This window comes from Rhinoraja longicauda, chromosome 22, assembly GCF_053455715.1.
Source record: "Rhinoraja longicauda isolate Sanriku21f chromosome 22, sRhiLon1.1, whole genome shotgun sequence".
In the NCBI taxonomy this organism is placed as follows: Eukaryota; Metazoa; Chordata; class Chondrichthyes; order Rajiformes; family Arhynchobatidae; genus Rhinoraja; species Rhinoraja longicauda.
The window spans coordinates 4,598,744-4,617,381 of record NC_135974.1 but is presented as its reverse complement, the minus strand read 5'-3'; the positions used below and the strand labels follow the sequence as shown (position 1 = coordinate 4,617,381).

The window sequence follows — 18,638 nt, the reverse complement described above, 5'->3', positions numbered from 1 at the left end:
TATAATGGAATCAACTATTTTGTTGTAAATGAATGATATTTTGCAGTTCTTCGTTCCATTGTTTCTTGTGTACATGTAAAGTCGTATTGTATTTGCATTTCCAACAACCAATTGTCTTCAAATTCATGGACCTTGCTGAATGCACTGACCCAGCAACACTGACTGCCATTAGACTGATGATAGCTGATAAAGAACGAGTTTTTGCAAGAAAAAAAAAGGTATTTTCAACCTTGGGACTGGTCTTCTGCTTTGTCATTGCCTTGTTCTGCATTTGAATTTCTCAGCTGGAGCCTGATTTCTTAAGATATACACAATGCTTAAGATACTGCAGAAGGTCAATGTTTGATCAACATATTGGATGAATTCTTTATATCAGTTTTTATAAAGGGGTATAAGCAAAATAATTGCGCTCGTCATCTAACATGCCTGATTGTATTATTCAAGAAAAGAAAAATGTCAGAAAGAAACTGAATTCTTTGGCAGATAAAAATATTCTGAAATCCTACCTGAGGAGTAATTAGTAATTTTTAAAAAAAAGCAAAACTTAAATCTGATAGCTACAGAGCAATTAGCCTAATTCCACGGGATTAAATACTTAAAAGATCTTCCATTAGATGCTGGCAATGAACATTTCAAGTTCTCAGTGTGATCTTGCTTGTGGATGGATCATGACTTGCGACTTCCTGGCATTCATGGGTGGCCCAGTGGCCCAGTTGGTAGAGTTACTGCCTCACAACGCCAGAGACCTGGTTCCATCCTGACCTTGGGTGCTGTCTGTGTGCAGTTTATACGGTCTCCCTGTGACCATGTGGGTTTCCTCCGGATGCTTCGGTTTTGCCCCATATCCCAATGACTGGCCCCTGTAAATTACCCCTAGTGTGTAGGGAATGTATGCAAAAGTGGGATAACGTAGAATTAGTATGAATGGGCGATCGATGGTCGGCATGGACTCAGTGGGCTGAAGGACCCGTTTCCATGTTGTATTTCAAAACTCAACCTTCAAGTATAAATATAAGAAAATAACTGCAGATGCTGGTACAAATCGAAGGTATTTATTCACAAAATGCTGGAGTAACTCAGCAGGTCAGGCAGCATCTCAGGAGAGAAGGAATGGGTGACGTTTCGGGTCGAGTCCCTTCTTCAGACAGATGTCAGGGGGTTTTGTTCTGGGTCAAAATGTGGTCGTAGAGTAGGAGGGCAGGAGAAATCACAGAGGGGTAGCGAGAGAGCATGTTGCTAAACTTCAAGTATAAACCTCGTTTCAGAATAAAACTCTGATCTACAGTGTTCTGCACCTGCGTTTGGCATGTATATTTACCCAGATTCAGCAGTGGGAACCCTGCTGTGACACAGATTGCTTGATTTACTGACTCTAACACAAAATGCTCTTGCAGAAACAGCTGAGAAATACCCACATGTACAGAGGTCTTTGCCAATGATATTTCAAAAAACTGAGGTGCTCTGGCAGATTTCCAGACTTTGTGAAACCAGATCAAGCACATTCTCTTTTGCTGCAGTTGCAACACTCGGGTAAATTGTTCATGCAGCTCGTGTTCTGGAGACAAGGTGGGATTTTGTGCAAGTCGTACTGCTTGGCCTGTAAACATCACTGACTAGTTGGGGTGAGTGATCCTAAATTGGACGTAATTACTTAAGATATTTCCAATTCTGGATATTGTTGGTGAGAGGATGGACGTATTTGTCAATGCATGCTGTGGGTGTGGAATGGAGAGGAGGAGAGATATGTGCAATCTTGTCTCATTTTATTTTTTAAATGCGTATTGCTTGCTTCAATCTTGCCAACAATTACTGATTTTTGTACTCGAGGGCAGGGCCAGAAACGGTTCATGGGATAGTGTGGACGATGACTGAAAGGCAAGGAGACGCAGTGTTCATCGTGTGAAAGCATTGAAAGGCTTCAAGGAAATTAAAGTGGCTTCCCTAATTTAAATGTCGTGGACAGATTTAAAAAAAATTCAAAGTAGAAGTCCATTGTCTCGCTGGAAAGAAATTGAAAATATTAATATTGCTTTGAAAATCAAAGTATCTTTGAATATTCATCTTTAAGATGCCAATCAAAAACTGTCCTGAATCCCTGATGCGGTCGTGTGTTGAAGGCACTCGCTTAGAGCTGTCCAAGACCCAAACCTGAGGACCTACACTCTTTGCCATGCGGCAATAGACAATAGACAATAGACAATAGGTGCAGGAGTAGGCCATTCAGCCCTTCGAGCCAGCACCGCCATTCAATGCGATCATGGCTGATCACTCTCAATCAGTACCCCGTTCCTGCCTTCTCCCCATACCCCCTCACTCCGCTATCCTTAAGAGCTCTATCCAGCTCTCTCTTGAAAGCATCCAACGAACTGGCCTCCACTGCCTTCTGAGGCAGAGAATTCCACACCTTCACCACCCTCTGACTGAAAAAGTTCTTCCTCATCTCCGTTCTAAATGGCCTACCCCTTATTCTCAAACTGTGGCCCCTTGTTCTGGACTCCCCCAACATTGGGAACATGTTATCTGCCTCTAATGTGTCCAATCCCCTAATTATCTTATATGTTTCAATAAGATCCCCCCTCATCCTTCTAAATTCCAGTGTATACAAGCCCAATCGCTCCAGCCTTTCAACATACGACAGTCCCGCCATTCCGGGAATTAACCTAGTGAACCTACGCTGCACGCCCTCCATAGCAAGAATATCCTTCCTCAAATTTGGAGACCAAAACTGCACACAGTACTCCAGGTGCGGTCTCACCAGGGCCCGGTACAACTGTAGAAGGACCTCTTTGCTCCTATACTCAACTCCTCTTGTTACGAAGGCCAACATTCCATTGGCTTTCTTCACTGCCTGCTGAACCTGCATGCTTCCTTTCATTGACTGATGCACTAGGACACCCAGATCTCGTTGAACTCCCCCTCCTCCTAACTTGACACCATTCAGATAATAATCTGCCTTTCTATTCTTACTTCCAAAGTGAATAACCTCACACTTATCTACATTAAACTGCATCTGCCATGTATCCGCCCACTCACACAACCTGTCCAAGTCACCCTGCAGCCTTATTGCATCTTCCTCACAATTCACACTACCCCCCAACTTAGTATCATCTGCAAATTTGCTAATGGTACTTTTAATCCCTTCGTCTAAGTCATTAATGTATATCGTAAATAGCTGGGGTCCCAGCACCGAACCTTGCGGTACCCCACTGGTCACTGCCTGCCATTCTGAAAGGGACCCATTTATCCCCACTCTTTGCTTTCTGTCTGTCAACCAATTTTCTATCCATGTCAGTACCCTACCCCCAATACCATGTGCCCTAATTTTGCCCACTAATCTCCTATGTGGGACCTTGTCGAAGGCTTTCTGAAAGTCGAGGTACACCACATCCACTGACTCTCCCTTGTCAATTTTCCTAGTTACATCCTCAAAAAATTCCAGTAGATTTGTCAAGCATGATTTCCCCTTCGTAAATCCATGCTGACTCGGAATGATCCCATTACTGCTATCCAAATGCTCAGCAATTTCGTCTTTTATAATTGACTCCAGCATCTTCCCCACCACTGATGTCAGACTAACTGGTCTATAATTACCCGTTTTCTCTCTCCCTCCTTTCTTAAAAAGTGGGATAACATTTGCTATCCTCCAATCCACAGGAACTGATCCTGAATCTATAGAACATTGAAAAATGATCTCCAATGCTTCCACTATTTCTAGAGCCACCTCCTTAAGTACTCTGGGATGCAGACCATCAGGCCCTGGGGATTTATCAGCCTTCAGTCCCATCAGTCTACCCAAAACCATTTCCTGCCTAATGTGGATTTCCTTCAGTTCCTCCATCACCCTAGGTTCTCCGGCCACTAGAACATTTGGGAGATTGTGTGTATCTTCCTGAGTGAAGACAGATCCAAAGTAACGGTTTAACTCGTCTGCCATTTCTTTGTTCCCCATAATAAATTCCCCTGCTTCTGTCTTCAAGGGACCCACATTTGCCTTGACTATTTTTTTCCTCTTCACGTACCTAAAAAAACTTTTGCTATCCTCCTTTATATTATTGGCTAGTTTACCCTCGTACCTCATCTTTTCTCCCCGTATTGCCTTTTTAGTTAACTTTTGTTGCTCTTTAAAAGAGTCCCAATCCTCTGTCTTCCCACTCTTCTTTGCTATGTTATACTTCCTGCACCCCCGGCCTGCACCCCGGGCTCCTCTTCATCACGATAATTATTATTCAACATTTTTCTTTTGTACAACTACAAAAGACATCTACAGGATTACAGTACCATACACATTCTGTTCTCCATATTTAAAAAAATTGAGTAGTTTGTAAAATAGAATTATAATGATGACAGTCATTTGAGAGATTAAATTTGTGGGGGGGAAAAAACGAGATGAGCATATTTTCCCAGAAAATGAAACTGGATGAAGATCCAAGAGATCCATAAGATTATTGAAGAGTTTGATGTGTGTCGCAGAGATGTGCAAACTGTAGGCCATGGCCATATTCATGGAGATATATGAGTAGGCAAACTGAGGTTGAGGAACTCATTGGCTGTTGTTCATTCAGGATTGTTACCTTTCACTGACCTCCAAACTAGCTGCAGATTTCAATATTCTCACAGGCCTTGCTTGCTGTAGAATTATGTTTGTGATGTCAAATGGGGACCTGACAGCACTCTGCATGCTGGGGCCCTGGGGCCTCTGTGTGCTTGTGTGTCATGTGCAAAGTGGTGCCAGAAACAGCCTGACCTGAAAATAGTTCTTCAAACATTAAAGTCCGTGTAACCTGGCGAATATATAATGATTCAATTTTTGCTAAAATTGTAAACCAGGAATAAATAGTCTCTAATAAATCTATAGGAATGTTTTTAGAACATATAATCTGCTACCTATTGAAGTGGTAGTTAAAGTTGGCTGAGTACTTGAGGAACAGAACAAGATGTGTTTAGTTTTGTTTATTATTGTCAGTGTACCGAGGTACAGAGAAAAGCTCAGCGGATCAGACAGCATGACTCGCTGAGTTACTCCAACGTTTAGTGTCTACAGTTTAAACCAGCATGTGCAACTCCTTCCTATCCGGTGAAAAGCCTTTTGTGTGCTATCCAGTCAGCGAAAAGACTTTACGTGGTCACAATCTCGCCGTCAAGTGTACAGATGAGGGTAAAGGTATAGCATTTAGTACAAGATAAAGTCAGATTTAAAGATAGGTCTCCAGTGGGAAGTCAGGACCACACTCTAGCTGGTGAGAGGACGGTTCAGTTGCCTGATAACAGCTGGGAAGAAACTGTCCCTGAATCTGGAGCTATGCATTTTCAAACTTCTGTACCTCTTGCCTGAGGTGAGAAGAGGGTGTGACCGATGACCTTGGAGTTGAAACAATGGTTCGCGGAGAACATAAATCTTTGTGTTATAAATGCTCTAATTCTCTCCTACCTTGGCAGGTAATGCAAGTGGTGCGTGAGCAGATAACAAGGTCCCTGAGCACGAAGCCAAACTCTCTGGATCAGTTTAAGAATAAAGTCCGTTGCATGAGTTACTCTGAGATCCTGAGGCTACGCCAGTCTGAGAGAATGAGCCAGGATGACTTTCAGTCGCCACCAATCATGTATGTCACCTGCTATCCTCCACTTCACTTTTCACCAGATTACTTTTTAATAAGATCATTGTGGGTGCAAAGCTGTGTTGGTGTCTGCTTGTCATGCCTAATTTAGAAAATAACATGTCCAAGTTGCTCCTAGATTTGACCACACAAATTAACCTGATGCTCCAGTATTTAATTGGAAGTGTGTTGTCATACCAAGAGCTAATGTTCAACTTCTCATGCAAAGGACCTTCATGGTGGTTTCCACAGCTGTTATGGAGCCCACAGTTATATCCTGATGATCAGGGAGTATTCTCGCGTTCCTTTCTCGCCCAGTACAATGAACTGAATGCATTAATTAGATGCTTGTGGAATGCTTGAATTGCAAAATGGCTGCTAAATTTGCTCAACAATTACTGCATTATATATATATATATATATCTGCTTGAGAAAGCTCCTGTGTGAATATAAATCTTAGATTTCACCTTGGACCAGGGTCACACTTTTCCAATTGCCAATTGGAATTCTGATTTCCGAATCCAATTTATGACTCTATTTTTGCTTTTAATGGCCCTCGAGGCAAAAATGGTCCTCAACATGGACATCATTAGTTAACAATGAGAGAACCCAACAACAAAAAGATATTACTGGGAGGCAATGATGTGTAGAATTCCAGAGTTTTATTAATTGGTGCATTTTTGTGCTTGACATGTACACTGGTCCTGCTACATTTCATGTGACGATGTACTTTTGGTTCTATCATTGATGCTGTCTTCAATCTCCCTTCTCAGTGAGCTGCGGGAGAAGATTCAACCCGAGGTGATGGAGCTCATCAAACAGCAGCGACTGAACAGACTTTGCGAGGGCACTAGTTTCCGTAAAGTTAGCAATCGTAGGCGGCAAGGTATTGGCTAACTGCTGGTAACTGTTGTGAGTTGTATGGTTAAAGACAAATATTGCATGCTGTTATTGTTCATTCTGATCTCTCTAACTTCAACTTGTAAGGTCAGTCTCCTTAAAATACTTCTTCAGTCTGCCTATCCACTATGCCTGTTTTTGATATATTTTAATCGTATCATTGCAGTACTTTTGTTTATTTCCTTCATTTAACTGGTTTCATCTGCTCTCTGGTAACTTGATATGTCATTCTTTACCTTGCTAAAAATGGGTCGCAGCTGTGCCTTAACAGGCAGGTGCTGGTGGGATCGCTAGATAACAGCAACTTCCAGTGCTTCTGTAGAATCCTCTCCACCCACCTTGCTCTTGAGAGCAGGGAGGCTGTCACCATTGCCATCCGAAATGAAATTAAAACAGAAATTACTGGAGAAACTACCCAGATTTAGTTTAGAAAAAATGTGCAGAAGCAGGCCCTTTGGCCCACCGAGTCCACGCTGACCATTGACACCCGTACACTAGTTCCACGTTATCCCACCTTTGCACCCTTGGGGCAATTTACAGAAACCAATCAATCCACAAACCTGCATGTCTTTACAATGTGGGAGGAGACTGGAGCACCTGGAGAAAACACATGCGGTTACAGGGAGGATGTACAAACCCTGTACGTACAGCACCCATAGTCAGGATCATACCTGGGTCCTGGCACTGAGACAGCAGCCACTGTGCCGCCCCATTTTTTTTTCTTTTTCTTGAGACAGTCACAAGGTCCATTGCCTGACATGCTGAATCTTTCTAGAAATTTTGGTTTTATATTAAAATTTCTGATTTCTGTTAGTTATCCGAAATGAGATAAGAAAACATGGTGATGATTAGTGGTAAAACCCTGTGGGTTTTTTGGTCGTGTGTGCATTTACGACAGTTGAGGCATTGTGACAAGAACTGTTCTTGATGGTAGTTATGATGATGGTAGTTACGAGTGAATTCTATATAGGGGTCCAGTTATTGGTTAGAATGATGCTGTGTTTTGTGTATAGTTACAGTTCATTGTGAATATTAACTTTTTATTTGGTTAAATTCTTGGTTTATGATAATGGTTCATTCTTATAAGTTCATGTGATAGGAGCAGAATTAGGCCATTCGGCTCATCACGTCTACTCCGCCATTCAATCATGGCTGATCTATCTTTCCCTCCTAACCCCATTCTCCTGCCTTCTCCCCATAACCCCTGTACTTTAGTTTAGTTTAGAGATACAGCGTGGAAACAGGCCCGTTGGCCCAACAGATCCACGCCGACCAGCGATCCCCGCACATTAACACTATCCTACTCACACCAGGGACATTTTTTTACATTTACCAAGCCAATTAACCTACAAACCTGTACGTCTTTGGAGTGTGGGAGGAAATCGAAGATCTTGGAGAAAATCCACGCAGGTCACAGGGAGAACATACAGACAGCACCCGTAGTCAGGATCAAACCCTGGTCTCTGGCGCTGCAAGCGTTGTAAGGCAGCAACTCTACTGCTGTGCCACAGTGCAACCCTATCTAGAATCTATCTATCTCTGCCTTAAAAAAGATCCATTGACTTTGCCACAGAGGTTGTGGAGGCTATGAGTATTCTCTGATATTACTGCTACATGGCAGAATTTAATCTGCTTTTCTTGTGTGTGTATCTTAATTAGTGCAACTTTTGTATTTTGGGGATACCTGGTTGTGATGTTCATGAAGGTGTGGGGCAAGAGGTGGGAAAACACTATCCGTGTCCTGGCCTGTTCTTATTATTCCTTCCTCTTCTATTTTCCACAGATAAGTTCTGGTATTGTCGACTATCTCTCAATCATAAAGTTTTGCACTATGGAGACCTGGACGAGAACCCACAAGGTGAAGTGGCCTTTGAGTCACTGCAGGAAAAACGTAAGCAGACATACATGGGTGGAATAGTGTACAGGACTGTGTATCTTTCTTCATAATAAATGGAAGCAGGCTCTGTGGCTCCTTGTCACTGTTCAGCCATTCCATCAGATTGTTGCTGATCATTCTTTTTCCTCGGCACCACTTTCCTGCACCAACCCCTTTATTTAACATCTAAAAAAATCTAATGATCTCCATCTTGAATATACTAAATGACTGAGCATCTAGTTATGAATTCAAAAGATTCTGCCTCTGGGTGAAGAAACCTCTGTTCAGAGTGGCTGACTGCTTCTTTTAACTCTGCACAAGAAAAGCAAGAACACAAGAAATAGGAGCAAGCACAGGCCAATAGGCCCCTTAAGCCTGCCTCTTGTTCGTTGCAATTATGGTTGATCTGTCCCAAGCCTCAACTTTCCTATGCCAGTTCCCCATAGCCCACTGTTCCCCAATCTTTGTCAAATGTATCTGCTTGTTCTTTAAATGCCTCCAGTTATCCAGCCTCCATAACCCCCCATGATAGCGAATTCCAGAGATTCACCAACCTTTGCAAGAAGAAAGTCTTACACACCACATTTTTAAATAGCCACCCTTAATCTTGTAACAATATCCCCTTGCAAAATATCTCAACATCTACCCTTTCTACTCCATTAGGATCTAGTAATTTTCAATTAAGTTCACCACTCATTCTTCTAAACTCCAAAGAATACAAATCCAACTTCTTTAGCTGTTCACTGACTGACCCGCCATAAATGACAACCCTCTTATCTCAGCAAGTAGCCCAGTAAATCTTCTGGCCCGCCTCCACTGCTCGTACACCTTCCTTTAATAAGAAGACCAAAACTATACAGTATTCCAGTTGCAGCCTCACCAGTCCAGTATGTCCACACTCTGACTCCCTTGCAATGAATGACCTCCTAACCACTTGCTGCACCTGCCTGGATACCTCAGTGTTTATTGACAAACTCTCTCCATATGGATCATAGTCTGCCATTGGATTCCTCTTCGCGAAGTGCAGAACTTCGCACTTTGCCATGTTAAATTCCATTTACCCTGTTTTTGCCTATTCATTCAATCTGTCTATCCCCTTGTACAGTATACAAATATCCGCATCACAACATGCCCTCCCACCTAATTTATTTCATGTCATTAGCAAATTGACACCATGTGCTTTCCTCCCTGCCCAAAGTCATTAATATAGATAATAAATAATTGTGGGCTCAGAATTGATCCTTGGAGCACTCCATTGGTTCCATTCTCTCATTCTGAAAAAGACCCATTCATTATGCCCCATTTATTCATGATAACCAGTCTTCAATCTCCATTAACATGACTCCCCCAGTAACATGAGGTCTTATGCAGTGTTTTATTGTGGTATATGCCTTCTGGAAATTAATCTACAGGTTTTTCTTGATTGACTCTGCTATATCTTCAACCAATTACATAAAATCACATTGTCATTAAATGTATTACATTTTTCTAAATGACCAGCTTTTCCTTCCTCAATTGTAGACTCCAGTATCTTGCCAACAATAGATGTTAAGTTCACTAGCCTTGGGTTTTGGGCATCTTAACCTTGGCAAACATTGACCTTGCATTTATCCTGCTTGCCCCTAAAGAATTTTGTAGGCTTCCATGAGATCACCTGTCATTTTTTTCTAAATTTGAGAGTGTAGCCCCATTCTGTTTAAACTTTCCCCATAGCATAAACTGCCTAATCCAAGAATCTGTCAGATGCACTTTAGTTGCATTCCTCTATGAGCAGCATATCCTCTCGACAGGAGAGGTTGATATTCCAGGTGTGTAGGAAAGAACTGCAGATGCTGGTTTAAATCGAAGGTAGACACAAAATGCTGGAGTAACTCAGCGGGACAGCCAACATCCCATTCCATCTTTCCAGAGATGCTGCCTGTCCTGCTGAGTTACTCCAGCATTTTGTGTCTACCTTTGATATCCCAGGTGCAGTTTCAAAATGCCCCTGTATAATTTCAGTAAAATATCTTTACCTCTCTTGCAATAAAGGCATCTACAATTTGCCATCGCATTGTTTTTGTACCAGTGGTGTAAACTTTTAATGATTTGTCAAGGTCCGATTACACACCTATAGCTTTTGATTTCTTGCCTTTTTGAAAAATATACAGCCTTTCCATTTCTACTTCTATAATTTTTCTGTTATATTTCATCCGGCACCTCGTTATCACTCCATACAATTTAAACATCCTTGAAGCCCCTCTCCATCCTCCTTGCTGCCTGCATTCCCACTCAGCTGTATCATCAGAATATTTGTATCTATTTCACCTGGTCCCTTCATTCAAATCATTGACATAGATTGTGAATAGCTAGGTACCCAGCTCTAATCCCTCTGGCACCCCACTGTTCACAGCCATTGAAAATAACCAGTAGGGAAAAAAGCTGCAGATGCTGGTTTAAATCGAAGGTAGACACAAAATGCTGGAGTAACTCGGTGGTTCAGGCAGCATCTGAGGAGAGAAGGAATGGGTGATGTTTCAGGTCGAGGCCCTTCTTCAGACTGATGTCACTCCTCTGAAAAAGGATCTCGACCCGAAACGTCACCCATTCCTTCTCTCCTGAGATGCTGCCTGACCCACTGAGTTACTCCAGCATTTTGTGTCTACCTTCGATTTAAACCAGCATTCAAAATAACCTATTTACTGTTTTCTATCCATTGACAAATCTCTGCCAGTTTATTAATGCCTATCCGAAGTGTAATTTTGTCTAACAGTCTCTTGTGTCGCATGTTATTCAAAGACTTCTGAAAGCCAAAAACACACACGCTGTTCATCCTAATCTATGTCACGATGAGGGCACCGTCTAATTTTTTTTCCTTATTTAGTTCCTGTTGCAGATATTAAAGCTGTGGTAACTGGGAAAGACTGTCCTCATATGAGAGAGAAGAGTGCCCTAAAACAAAATAAGGTACATTTAAGCTGCTTGTGTGTTTGTGTTTGAATAGGTGTATTGTAGGTGTATTATATACCAATATAGCAACAGTTGGATGAAACAAGACTCAGATCCCTCCAGTTTATTTACCATGTGAGGAATCTTGTGATGGTGGTAATGGAGTCGTTGACTGATCATTCATCTCTATCAGTTGGTCTGCATTAGATCCAGACAGCCCCGGTAGTGGAGAGCTTTGGAAGGGTTACCTGTTTTGTTTTTTTCAAGCATTGTATACATAACCATAAATCATGTCTAACTTTATTCAGAGTATCCTAAAATGTTAATTTCTGGGGAAAAAATCTCTTGATTTGCACTTGAATTAGTCAGTACCAAATACTTCAATCTATAAAGACTTTTTCTTGGACTACATTCATTCAAATATATTTTTGAATTAATTTCAATTCAAATTTTATTCACTTTCCATTTCCCCCTGCCTGGCTATTTACCCACTTCCAATTTTTAAAAGCATAGGCTATGTATTTTCTGCTACCGCCCTGTAGACAGTAAATTAACTAGTTGTTTATATAATGATGTCCCTTTAGAATCATAAAAGCAGCAATCATGTAGTCATCTAATATCCATTCTAGCAAGAACATGACCAATTTACTTTATCACTCCTCACAATCCAGTCTTTTCACACCATGATCATTTTTGTAACCTTTTATTGGCAATTTTATTTGATCAGAATTGTAGATGATATTTTAAGTCTTATTGTGCTGATGATTTATAATTGGCAGTATGAATCTTTTACTGCCCCTGAGCATACATTGACATAATCTCTATATGGACAAGCCTGAATGTAGTTTGTGTGTCCCATCTTCTCTCCCAACTAAAAATAGAGATTTTACACTTCGCAACAAGACTGGACACTGCTCCTATGTCCTAGCGTGACATCCTACCTAAGTAATGCATAAACCCTCTGGGATAGGATTATCTTGCCATCTTACTCTGTATATAATGCAATAACTTTAAATTTGATAATGCATTATTATGGTGTTGTTCATTACATTATTGGAATTCACATTTTTTAAATCTGAGATCTGCTGTTTGATTTATAATGTCATTGTAGGATCAGACCAGAAATGCCGAGGTTACATAAATAAGACAATTCATTTCTATGCCTAACTTTGTGTACTGTTTTCATTCCCTTTCCATCTTCCTTGTTTCAGGAAGTTCAAGAATTGGCTTTCTCAATCCTACACGATCCAGATGAAGCTCTAAACTTTATTGCTCCAAACAAATATGAGGTAAGCACACCGTGCATGCAGCGTAGGTTTACTAGGTTAATTCCCGGAATGGCGGGACTGTCATATGTTGAAAGACTGGAGCGACTGGGTTTGTATACACTGGAATTTAGAAGGATGAGAGGAGATCTTATCGAAACGTATAAGATTATTAAGGGGTTGGACACGTTAGAGGCAGGAAACATGTTCCCAATGTTGGGGGAGTCCAGTACAAGGGGCCACAGTTTAAGAATAAGGGGTAGGCCATTTAGAACTGAGATGAGGAAAAACATTTTCAGTCAGAGTGTTGTGAATCTGTGGAATTCTCTGCCTCAGAAGGCAGTGGAGGCCAATTCTCTGAATGCATTCAAGAGAGAGCTGGATAGAGCTCTTAAGGATAGCGGAGTCAGGGGGTATGGGGAGAAGGCAGGAACGGGGTACTGATTGAGAATGATCAGCCATGATCACATTGAATGGCGGTGCTGGCTCGAAGGGCCGAAAGGCCTCCTCCTGCACCTATTGTCTATTGTGTGTTTTGATTTTTTTTACTTTTGAGAAGTGTCTGTTGCTCAATGTACAGTTCGACAGAACATGTATTTAAAGAGAAAACTCATTCCTAATGACATAATCATGGTAGACACAAAATGCTGGAGTAACTCAGCGGGTCAGGCCGCATCTCTGGAGAGAAGGAATGGGTGATGTTTCAGGTTGAGACCCTTCTTCAGACTGATGTCAGAAGGGTCTCGACCCGAAACATCACCCATTCTTTCTCTTCAGAGATGCTGCCAAACCCGTTGAGTTACACCAACATTTTGTGTCTACCTTCGATTTAAACCAGCATCTGCAGTTCTTTCCTAGAAATTATCATGGTGTTCTCTTTAACTCAACAGATTGACTTTGAAATGCAGCTTTATATCCTTCGAAATACCTAGGAATTGTTTCGCCACAGTCAATGCACATGCCATTGTCATTTCTCCTGCCCCTTCTCTACTCCCCTACTGTCAGTTTACCACTTACTCCCATGCAAATGTCATAGGACTTCAGTCCGTAGCTACTCTCTAGGACATACCTAGGTGCTCAGTGAACTTTGTAAGCAGGCACACTATGGTAATACGTAAATCCTGAATCCTTGTCATTTTCCAGGGTCTATGCCTCTGTACCTTTTGCAGGGACTTGGGTGAAAAGGAAAGTTTGGATAGCCTGGGACCTTTTACTCTGTAGTGTACGAAGCTGAGGGGTGATCTTATAGAGAGATGTGTGACATTATGAGAAGTGTAGAAAAGGTGGATATCAATCTCTTTTCCCTGGGGGAGGAAGTCTAAAACTATGGTGGACAGATTTAAGGTGGGGAGGAAAAGACTTAAAGGGAGCTTAAGAGGCAGCTTTCTCATGTAGAGTATAGTGGGTCTGTGGATCGAGCTGCCGGAGGAAGTGGTAAAGGTTGGTAAAATCACAAAGTTTAAAAATCGTTTGGACAATCCCAGGCAAATAGGACTAGCTCTGGACTAGTTGGGCTGAAAGGCTTGTTTCCATGCTGTATAACTCTGACTCTGGCTCCTTTTGTTTCCTTTTAATATTCTGTTTGTGTTCTCTGCAGTACTGTATCTGGATTGATGGACTTAATGCCCTTCTGGGAAAAGAAATGACTAGTGAGCTGACCAAGAATGATTTGGATACTCTGCTGAGTATGGAACTTAAACTTCGACTGCTGGACCTGGAGAACATACAGATTCCAGAGGCACCTCCTCCCATCCCTAAAGAGCCGAGCAGCTATGACTTTGTGTATCACTATGGCTGAACAACGGTGTGACCAACATCTGGCAGGCACAAAGACAATTAAAACAAAAATTCATCCAACCAATAATGCCCTATTTGACCAGGTGTTAAAGTGACCCTTTTGTTAAGAAACATGCAAAATTCTATCATCTATGGTGAGGCAGCATAACAGGAAGCAAAGGTACAACCCTGTTGTGTTTTTGTTTGGGACAAAGTTAACAAACAGAAAACTGATCCCCTTTACAAAGCGCTATATAGCCCAGTATTTTTTTGATAGGTTGAACAATTTGGTGAATAATGTGATTTGATACAGTGAAGTTTGTATGCTGTTTAATGTTCAATCAAGCTAACTATATCTTTCACTGTATTAGGCAATCCTCTCAACGTTATTCCACCTTTAAGATTCTGGATGTATATTTTAATATTGTACACAGTACATGCAAATTGTTACAGAACAAATTTACAAAGAGAGCCATGTGTACTAACCATTTCTTGGATTGTCTTTGAGTTTGTTGCACGGAGATGCTTTCTACTGTCTGGAAGTTCTAACTTTAAGGGACCACCTTTTATGTTTCTTTCTTTATTCAAATATATTCTTATTTAGCCAAATCTCTGCTTCGGCACCATCAGTTTTCCAGTTGTAAAGTAAGATGCAAGGACAATTGGAAATACTAGCACACAGATGATGGGATCGAGAGTGCGGTGCTTCCATTAACTTGTTCCATGATCTGATGTTATACATACTCTGTCTGAGCTTCGCTTTTCTCTCTTAATTATCTACAATATAATTAGATCAGAGCCTTGTATCTTATTTTGATTACATATCCCAAGGCCATATAATTTTTAAAGTTCAGGAGCACATGTTGGGCAGGATTGAATAATGACTGGTATTGGTTTATTATTGTCACCTGCACCAAGATACAGTGAAAAACTTTGCGTACGATCCTAATTTAAAATCAAATCACAATATACATGATCACAATCAAGCCATATATATATACAACAGGTAGGCATTGAAAATGAAATCAGATGCAGAATATAATGTTACAGTGTAGTAGCGTAACAGGTAATTTATTTTACAGTGCAAGATCTGCAATGAGGTAGGTTACACAGGTTGAATGGTTACACAGTTGCACGGTACTAGGTATGCTTAAAACCATTTGAACTTCAGGAAATCAGTCATCGCTTTGTCTCAGCTTTTGCATTTGATTTGAGACCTTAGCACAGGAATTGAACAGGTGCTTGAATGGATTGTATTAAAGAAACTGAAAATATTCATTTTGTGTTGGCAAAGTATATGAATGAAGTTGACTAGATTATAGACACTGAACTTAAACCATACTTGAATAATAGGCAAAAATACTAATTTAAACCATTCATATTACTGAATTAAACCAGTCAATCAATGATAGCTATAATATTACTGTAGGTAAGATGACCATTAGTCAATACTTTTAGACATTCCTTTCTAATCAGTAGCGTTTTTAATCTTAAGCTATTTCTGTCACTAGGTAAAATAATACTTTCAATGGCAAACCTGTGTTTCATTGTAGCCAGAAAAAAAAAATCCAGACTGGAAGCAATTTATGGCCAGTCTCGTTGCTGCACCCATGCGAATGTGATTTTAACTGAACTTAAGCTGACACCTTTAAAAATACTTACTCCATTTAATTATAGGATGCAAGAACACAGAAAAACTGAAAAGAATGTGATAATTGAAACCACTCAAATGTTTTTTGTTGCTATGGCTGACTGGTTTTCACTTTGAGGTAGTAATTGATTCAACAGGGAAACCAAGAAGTAATAAAGTATTAAAAGCAGGGACACAACTTCATACTGTATCATAACTTCTAATCTATGAATGTCTAAATCTGAGAATATGGTGCTTCAGATTTATAATCTTTGACAATTGGCAGTTAAGCAGACTGCTGCAAGTTTTAAAAGCAATTTAGAACTGGCACACTTCATATTACATTATGTAGATTGTTTTCATCGTCACAATAACAGGATAATTTGGGACTCATTTAAAAGCTTCAGCAAACAATCGTTGCATCTGTTAATCCATACTGCACTGTTAATCTGTTAGGCCAAGCATAACATACATAAGAAGCATGTGTGCCATCAAACTGAGCTGCATCCAAGATAATTTAAATGGCACAGTGTTAAGGGGCTTTAATATTTTTTATAAAAGTACAGAAGATTGTACCTAATCTTTTGATATAAGTGCAGGGGATTTGGGTAGTAACTCTTTATGGGTGATGGTAATTGGTACCACCTACTATTCTAATTTCCTTGTGGAAAAGGAAGAAATGAAGAATGTGAAAATACTGACATTAAGAAAATTACTACAAGTCTAGTGCCAGATTATTTTGGTTTGAAGCCTTGCACTGTCCATGTCCATAATATATGAGCAAAACAGTGCACTCTTTACTTTTTTGCCTGATCAAAAAATGTATGCTTATTTCTGGTAGGAATACAGAGTAAGTAAAACAAATTATGTTTGTTCCAATTTAGCAATTAAGGTGAAAATAATTGTTTTTTTCCAAGTACTTGCTTATAAAGAAAAATGTCACAATTTTAAATTGGGAATTAATTCTTCCAATTTTGCTGCTTCTCTCACAAACCCTGTTGTTAAAAGTGTGGCTGAGTGCACTTGAGCAATTCAAGGCATTTGTGCTGAAACAAGCCTGCTGGAGGCCACCTGATTTTCCCTGATGAGGTGGCAAGCTTAATAAACCTGGAGACAACCTGTTAAAAAATTAAGGGATCTTAAATGGATGTCTGTGAACATTATTTTCTAATTACGTAAATTACTTCCATGGAATGACAGTGAGAAGGCTTACATTTTAAACTCCAATTTATCGCGAGCAAAAATATTTGACAATTTATTATGATCCTTCCCTTGTAACAATCCCAGAGAGGTAGAATGTGAAACTTTTTGAGAATATTTGTCTATTATACTTGTGCATTGGTCAGTGTTATAATAGTTGTTTTAAAAAATGAAATGTAAACATTTACACTGATAAATCTGCTGTAATGTGTCTTCATTTTTATATTGAAATAATTGGTGACCAACAGACTTTGCATGGAACTGGTGATGTTGGAATACTACTACATAGACTTATTATCACATAGTACACAGTTGAGAGTGATGTAACATGATCATGCTTTCCATTTGCAAGGAGTTGGTAACCTCAATGTTTTCATCATATTTAGTGACAATGTAATTCAATCTGCCCTGGGTACATTCAGCAGAAACTGTTGCCTCTTGACCAGTGCACTTGTTTCTATCTAACTTTGCATCCTCCACCTCATCTGCATTGCAGAGCACCATGATCTTGAAATCTGTTTCTTAAATATCATCAACCTGCTAATAATCAAAACTAAATTAGGTGTTGGTGACCAAAGTCCATTCTCTCTCTCCATCTCCACTCCAGTCAGCTCTGGAAGTAGAATTTAACTGTGTTAATGTGTTCACTTCCTCACTCCAAAACAATTGAATGATCTTCCCAGTTCTCTGATTGCTCTTTTTTTGAGGTACTAATTGTTTTTGTATACATGGACTTATCAGTAAACTTCATTGCCACCTCAAAGTCCCAATGTAAGAGGTTTATTTTCAGGGGCAAAAAAAACATCTGGAGATTCTCAGCAGGTCAGCCAGAATATGTGGAGAGTTAACATTTCACCCTGATGACCATTCATTACAATTTTTGAATGTTGTTATTGCCCACCCTTTGCCTCTCCTCTGCATTTCTTGTTCAATACTGAAAAATGTAATATCTAGATAAATAGTTATTTTTGTTTTGATATTTCTGTGCACCCTGTAGGTTTGGAACTGAATTAAAAGCTTGGCTTCTGGTCTGGGATGCAGGATACTCCATCATAACCCTAACCCTAATGATAGAGGGGTTTTTTTGTGCTGGTATATTTAATGATCTTGATAAGATTTAACATACTGGCAGATGCATAAGGTGATAACTAGCCAACCTCGACCTTGCATATATTTTTCTGGCAACTTTTATTAACTTTTTCCTTAGACTTTCTTTCAATTCTTCTATAATCCATGATTGGATATTTTTTTCTGCTATGGTTTTGTGTCACATGCCAAGGCATGTCAGAGATTCATTTGATGGAAATCTCTCCACTTGCCTGGATGAAAGGCTAAGCAGTTGCTTGATGCCATCCAGGACATTGCACCCCACATCATCAGTACCCCATTCACACAACCAGCCCCTTTGGCCTAACTTGTCCATGTCAACCAAGCTGGCACACTGGGCTAGCTAGCCCCATTCACCTATA

General features: G+C 40.3%; 1 protein-coding gene across 7 annotated transcripts in view; it reads left to right on the top strand.

The window, feature by feature from the left end:
- The window catches only part of LOC144604351 (engulfment and cell motility protein 2), a 145,014-nt gene extending 126,757 nt beyond the window's left edge, over positions 1-18,257 (top strand). For 4 of the 7 annotated variants that reach the window (XM_078418639.1, XM_078418637.1, XM_078418638.1 and 1 more), the window contains exons 17-22: positions 5,437-5,600; positions 6,368-6,480; positions 8,278-8,385; positions 11,234-11,316; positions 12,510-12,587; positions 14,161-18,255. In XM_078418639.1, coding sequence (XP_078274765.1) covers positions 5,437-5,600; positions 6,368-6,480; positions 8,278-8,385; positions 11,234-11,316; positions 12,510-12,587; positions 14,161-14,361 — 747 coding nt within the window. In that variant the 3' untranslated portion in view covers positions 14,362-18,255. Of the gene's footprint in view, positions 1-1,511; positions 1,623-5,436; positions 5,601-6,367; positions 6,481-8,277; positions 8,386-11,233; positions 11,317-12,509; positions 12,588-14,160 lie in introns of those variants that run through there. The other 3 variants (XM_078418643.1, XM_078418644.1, XM_078418641.1) reach the window with 3 other exon arrangements.
- Positions 18,258-18,638: the final 381 nt, after the last annotated feature.